This window comes from Rhinoderma darwinii, chromosome 3 (genome assembly GCF_050947455.1).
Source record: "Rhinoderma darwinii isolate aRhiDar2 chromosome 3, aRhiDar2.hap1, whole genome shotgun sequence".
Classification (NCBI taxonomy): Eukaryota; Metazoa; Chordata; class Amphibia; order Anura; family Rhinodermatidae; genus Rhinoderma; species Rhinoderma darwinii.
In genome coordinates, this window is record NC_134689.1 from 682,877 (window position 1) to 690,484 (window position 7,608).

Genomic DNA, 7,608 nt, shown 5'->3' on the forward strand with positions numbered 1-7,608 from the left:
GGGTCTTATTGTTCGCGGACGTTGAATTGGATGGCTCCTGTTTATCTTGCTTGCTTCGTAGATCAAAGACAGATCAGGAGGGGAGGGGTTTTGTGGTGCGCTTGTATGAATTACCAGGGTCGCGGGCGCCGGTTCACTGTTTTCAGGAGTTTGTTGCGGTGAGACCGGACGGGGCCGGTATCCTTGTTGGTTCATGCAGACGGGTTGTCTTTCTCGCAATATCAGTTTGTGCAGGTTTTCCAGAAAGGTCTCCTGTTGTCTGGCAGAGGTGGAGCAGGTTTTAGCTCTCACTCGTTTAGAATTGGCGCAGCTACGGAAGCAGCTCGGTGGGGTTTATCCCCGGCGATGGTAAGAAGATCGGTAGGTGGGAGTCAGACCGATATAGGTTGTATGTGCGGCCTCACTTGCTTTGAGGCGGTGGTGATAAGTTGTGCTGGAGGTGGATATGGAGTTGTTACATTGCTCTCTTGTGTTGTTTTAGGTGCAGGTCCCTGCTTGATCTGGATCATGGGGCCCTCATACGTGCACTGGGGAGGTGTGCGTGCTGATGATCGTCCGGCTGGACGGCAGTTTGGCCTGGATCAGTCAGAGGTGCAGGTCAGATGGTTAGGTCTGCGGGGCATGCTGTGGTGCAGGTCAGATGGTTGGGTCTGCGGGGCATGCTGTGGTACAGGTCAGATGGTTGGGTCTGCGGGGCATGCTGTGGTGCAGGTCAGATGGTTGGGTCTGCGGGGCATGCTGTGGTGCAGGTCAGATGGTTGGGTCTGCGGGGCATGCTGTGGTACAGGTCAGATGGTTGGGTCTGCGGGGCATGCTGTGGTGCAGGTCAGATGGTTAGGTCTGCGGGGCATGCTGTGGTACAGGTTAGATGGTTGGGTCTGAGGGGCATGCTGTGGTGCAGGTCAGATGGTTGGGTCTGCGGGGCATGCTGTGGTGCAGGTCAGATGGTCGGGTCTGCGGGGCATGCTGTGGTACAGGTCAGATGGTTGGGTCTGCGGGGCATGCTGTGGTGCAGGTCAGATGGTTGGGTCTGCGGGGCATGCTGTGGTGCAGGTCAGATGGTTGGGTCTGCGGGGCATGCTGTGGTGCAGGTCAGATGGTTGGGTCTGCGGAGCATGCTGTGGTGCAGGTCAGATGGTTGGTTCTGCGGGGCATGCTGTGGTGCAGGTCAGATGGTTGGGTCTGCGGGGCATGCTGTGGTGCAGGTCAGATGGTTGGGTTTGCGGGGCATGCTGTGGTACAGGTCAGATGGTTGGGTCTGCGGGGCATGCTGTGGTTCAGGTCAGATAGTTGGGTCTGCGGGGCATGCTGTGGTTCAGGTCAGATGGTTGGGTCTGAGGGGCATGCTGTGGTGCAGGTCAGATGGTTGGGTCTGCGGGGCATGCTGTGGTGCAGGTCAGATGGTTGGGTCTGCGGGGCATGCTGTGGTGCAGGTCAGATGGTTGGGTCTGCGGGGCATGCTGTGGTGCAGGTCAGATGGTTGGGTCTGCGGGGAATGCTGTGGTGCAGGTTGTTGCCGGAGCTCCAGTTCTACGCAGGGTTAGACAGAGCTCCTGATATTCTGGTCGTGCACCTGAGAGGTAATAATTTGGGTATAAGATCATCTAGGGATCTGATGCGGGACGTCAAATTGGATTTGTTGCGTTTATGGGCATAATTTCCGGGCTTGATTATTATTTGGTCGGATATCGTTGCTCGCAGGGTTTGGCGGCAGGCGCGTTCGGTGCTGAGTTTGAATCGAGCCATGTAATATGTAAGTGTATGTACCACTATATAACTGTAGGTAACTGTATGTAATATGTACCACTATATAACTGTAGGTAATATGTAAGTGTATGTACCACTATATAACTGTAGGTAACTGTATGTAATATGTACCACTATATAACTGTAGGTAACTGTATGTAATATGTACCACTATATAACTGTAGGTAACTGTATGTAATATGTAATATGTACCACTATATAACTGTAGGTAACTGTATTTAATATGTAAGTGTATGTACCCCTATATAACTGTAGGTTATTGTATGTAATATGTACCACTATATAACTGTAGGTAACTGTATGTAATATGTAAGTGTATGTACCCCTATATAACTGTAGGTTACTGTATGTAATATGTACCACTATATAACTGTAGGTAACTGTATGTAATATGTAAGTGTATGTATCCCTATATAACTGTATGTAATATGTAAGTGTATGTACCACTATATAACTGTAGGTAACTGTATGTAATATGTAAGTGTATGTACCACTATATAACTGTAGGTAACTGTATGTAATATGTAAGTGTATGTACCACTATATAACTGTAGGTAACTGTATGTAATATGTAAGTGTATGTACCACTATATAACTGTAGGTAACTGTATGTAATATGTACCACTATATAACTGTAGGTAACTGTATGTAATATGTAAGTGTATGTACCACTATATAACTGTAGGTAACTGTATGTAATATGTAAGTGTATGTACCACTATATAACTGTAGGTAACTGTATGTAATATGTAAGTGTATGTACCACTATATAACTGTAGGTAACTGTATGTAATATGTAAGTGTATGTACCACTATATAACTGTAGGTAACTGTATGTAATATGTACCACTATATAACTGTAGGTAACTGTATGTAATATGTACCACTATATAACTGTAGGTAACTGTATGTAATATGTAAGTGTATGTACCACTATATAACTGTAGGTAACTGTATGTAATATGTAAGTATGTACCCCTATATAACTGTAGGTAACTGTATGTAATATGTAAGTGTATGTACCACTATATAACTGTAGGTAACTGTATGTAATATGTACCACTATATAACTGTAGGTAACTGTATGTAATATGTAAGTGTATGTACCACTATATAACTGTAGGTAACTGTATGTAATATGTACCCCTATATAACTGTAGGTAACTGTATGTAATATGTAAGTGTATGTACCACTATATAACTGTAGGTAACTGTATGTAACATGTACCACTATATAACTGTAGGTAACTGTATGTAATATGTAAGTATATGTACCCCTATATAACTGTAGGTAACTGTATGTAATATGTACCACTATATAACTGTAGGTAACTGTATTTAATATGTAAGTGTATGTACCCCTATATAACTGTAGGTTATTGTATGTAATATGTACCACTATATAACTGTAGGTAACTGTATGTAATATGTAAGTGTATGTACCCCTATATAACTGTAGGTTACTGTATGTAATATGTACCACTATATAACTGTAGGTAACTGTATGTAATATGTAAGTGTATGTATCCCTATATAACTGTAGGTAACTGTATGTAATATGTAAGTGTATGTACCACTATATAACTGTAGGTAACTGTATGTAATATGTAAGTGTATGTACCACTATATAACTGTAGGTAACTGTATGTAATATGTAAGTGTATGTACCACTATATAACTGTAGGTAACTGTATGTAATATGTAAGTGTATGTACCACTATATAACTGTAGGTAACTGTATGTAATATGTAAGTGTATGTACCACTATATAACTGTAGGTAACTGTATGTAATATGTACCACTATATAACTGTAGGTAACTGTATGTAATATGTACCACTATATAACTGTAGGTAACTGTATGTAATATGTAAGTGTATGTACCACTATATAACTGTAGGTAACTGTATGTAATATGTAAGTATGTACCCCTATATAACTGTAGGTAACTGTATGTAATATGTAAGTGTATGTACCACTATATAACTGTAGGTAACTGTATGTAATATGTACCACTATATAACTGTAGGTAACTGTATGTAATATGTAAGTATGTACCCCTATATAACTGTAGGTAACTGTATGTAATATGTAAGTGTATGTACCACTATATAACTGTAGGTAACTGTATGTAATATGTACCACTATATAACTGTAGGTAACTGTATGTAATATGTAAGTGTATGTACCACTATATAACTGTAGGTAACTGTATGTAATATGTAAGTGTATGTACCACTATATAACTGTAGGTAACTGTATGTAATATGTAAGTGTATGTACCACTATATAACTGTAGGTAACTGTATGTAATATGTACCACTATATAACTGTAGGTAACGGTATGTAATATGTACCACTATATAACTGTAGGTAACTGTATGTAATATATAAGTGTATGTACCACTATATAACTGTAGGTAACTGTATGTAATATGTAAGTATGTACCCCTATATAACTGTAGGTAACTGTATGTAATATGTACCACTATATAACTGTAGGTAACTGTATGTAATATGTAAGTGTATGTACCACTATATAACTGTAGGTAACTGTATGTAATATGTAAGTGTATGTACCACTATATAACTGTAGGTAACTGTATGTAATATGTACCCCTATATAACTGTAGGTAACTGTATATAATATGTAAGTATGTACCCCTATATAACTGTAGGTAACTGTATGTAATATGTAAGTGTATGTACCACTATATAACTGTAGGTAACTGTATGTAATATGTACCACTATATAACTGTAGGTAACTGTATGTAATATGTAAGTACCACTATATAACTGTAGGTAACTGTATGTAATATGTAAGTGTATGTACCCCTATATAACTGTATGTAATATGTAAGTGTATGTACCACTATATAACTGTAGGTAACTGTATGTAATATGTACCACTATATAACTGTAGGTAACTGTATGTAATATGCACCACTATATAACTGTAGGTAACTGTATGTAATATGTAAGTGTATGTACCCCTATATAACTGTAGGTAACTGTATGTAATATGTACCACTATATAACTGTAGATAACTGTATGTAATATTTAAGTGTATGTACAACTATATAACTGTATGTAACTGTATGTAATATGTACCCCTATATAACTGTAGGTAACTGTATGTAATATGTAAGTATATGTACCCCTATATAACTTAGGTAACTGTATGTAATATGTAAGTGTATGTACCACTATATAACTGTAGGTAACTGTATGTAATATGTAAGTGTATGTACCACTATATAACTGTAGGTAACTGTATGTAATATGTAAGTGTATGTACCACTATATAACTGTATGTAATATGTAAGTGTATGTACCACTATATAACTGTAGGTAACTGTATGTAATATGTACCACTATATAACTGTAGGTAACTGTATGTAATATGCACCACTATATAACTGTAGGTAACTGTATGTAATATGTAAGTGTATGTACCCCTATATAACTGTAGGTAACTGTATGTAATATGTACCACTATATAACTGTAGATAACTGTATGTAATATTTAAGTGTATGTACAACTATATAACTGTATGTAACTGTATGTAATATGTACCACTATATAACTGTAGGTAACTGTATGTAATATGCACCACTATATAACTGTAGGTAACTGTATGTAATATGTAAGTGTATGTACCCCTATATAACTGTAGGTAACTGTATGTAATATGTACCACTATATAACTGTAGATAACTGTATGTAATATTTAAGTGTATGTACAACTATATAACTGTATGTAACTGTATGTAATATGTACCCCTATATAACTGTAGGTAACTGTATGTAATATGTAAGTATATGTACCCCTATATAACTTAGGTAACTGTATGTAATATGTAAGTGTATGTACCACTATATAACTGTAGGTAACTGTATGTAATATGTAAGTGTATGTACCACTATATAACTGTAGGTAACTGTATGTAATATGTAAGTGTATGTACCACTATATAACTGTAGGTAACTGTATGTAATATGTAAGTGTATGTACCACTATATAACTGTAGGTAACTGTATGTAATATGTACCACTATATAACTGTAGGTAACTGTATGTAATATGTACCACTATATAACTGTAGGTAACTGTATGTAATATGTAAGTGTATGTACCACTATATAACTGTAGGTAACTGTATGTAATATGTAAGTATGTACCCCTATATAACTGTAGGTAAATGTATGTAATATGTAAGTGTATGTACCACTATATAACTGTAGGTAACTGTATGTAATATGTACCACTATATAACTGTAGGTAACTGTATGTAATATGTAAGTATGTACCCCTATATAACTGTAGGTAACTGTATGTAATATGTAAGTGTATGTACCACTATATAACTGTAGGTAACTGTATGTAATATGTACCACTATATAACTGTAGGTAACTGTATGTAATATGTAAGTGTATGTACCACTATATAACTGTAGGTAACTGTATGTAATATGTAAGTGTATGTACCACTATATAACTGTAGGTAACTGTATGTAATATGTAAGTGTATGTACCACTATATAACTGTAGGTAACTGTATGTAATATGTACCACTATATAACTGTAGGTAACGGTATGTAATATGTACCACTATATAACTGTAGGTAACTGTATGTAATATATAAGTGTATGTACCACTATATAACTGTAGGTAACTGTATGTAATATGTAAGTATGTACCCCTATATAACTGTAGGTAACTGTATGTAATATGTACCACTATATAACTGTAGGTAACTGTATGTAATATGTAAGTGTATGTACCCCTATATAACTGTAGGTAACTGTATGTAATATGTAAGTGTATGTACCACTATATAACTGTAGGTAACTGTATGTAATATGTACCCCTATATAACTGTAGGTAACTGTATATAATATGTAAGTATGTACCCCTATATAACTGTAGGTAACTGTATGTAATATGTAAGTGTATGTACCACTATATAACTGTAGGTAACTGTATGTAATATGTACCACTATATAACTGTAGGTAACTGTATGTAATATGTAAGTACCACTATATAACTGTAGGTAACTGTATGTAATATGTAAGTGTATGTACCCCTATATAACTGTATGTAATATGTAAGTGTATGTACCACTATATAACTGTAGGTAACTGTATGTAATATGTACCACTATATAACTGTAGGTAACTGTATGTAATATGCACCACTATATAACTGTAGGTAACTGTATGTAATATGTAAGTGTATGTACCACTATATAACTGTAGGTAACTGTATGTAATATGTACCACTATATAACTGTAGGTAACTGTATGTAATATGTAAGTGTATGTACCCCTATATAACTGTAGATAACTGTATGTAATATTTAAGTGTATGTACAACTATATAACTGTATGTAACTGTATGTAATATGTACCACTATATAACTGTAGGTAACTGTATGTAATATGTAAGTATATGTACCCCTATATAACTTAGGTAACTGTATGTAATATGTAAGTGTATGTACCACTATATAACTGTAGGTAACTGTATGTAATATGTACCACTATATAACTGTAGGTAACTGTATGTAATATGTACCACTATATAACTGTAGGTAACTGTATGTAATATGTAAGTGTATGTACCACTATATAACTGTAGGTAACTGTATGTAATATGTAAGTGTATGTACCACTATATAACTGTAGGTAACTGTATGTAATATGTACCACTATATAACTGTAGGTAACTGTATGTAATATGTAAGTATGTACCCCTATATAACTGTAGGTAACTGTATGTAATAGGTACCCCTATATAACTGTAGGTAACTGTATGCAATATTTAAGTGTATGTAC

General features: G+C 36.0%; 1 protein-coding gene across 1 annotated transcript in view; it reads left to right on the forward strand.

Annotated features, from left to right (window-relative positions):
- The first annotated feature begins 507 nt into the window (after positions 1 to 507).
- Positions 508 to 7,608, forward strand: part of SPX (spexin hormone) — a 33,635-nt gene continuing 26,534 nt past the window's right edge. The window contains exon 1 of the mRNA XM_075855595.1: positions 508 to 597. Within this exon, the coding sequence (XP_075711710.1) occupies positions 508 to 597 (90 nt within the window). The remainder of the gene's footprint in view (positions 598 to 7,608) is intronic.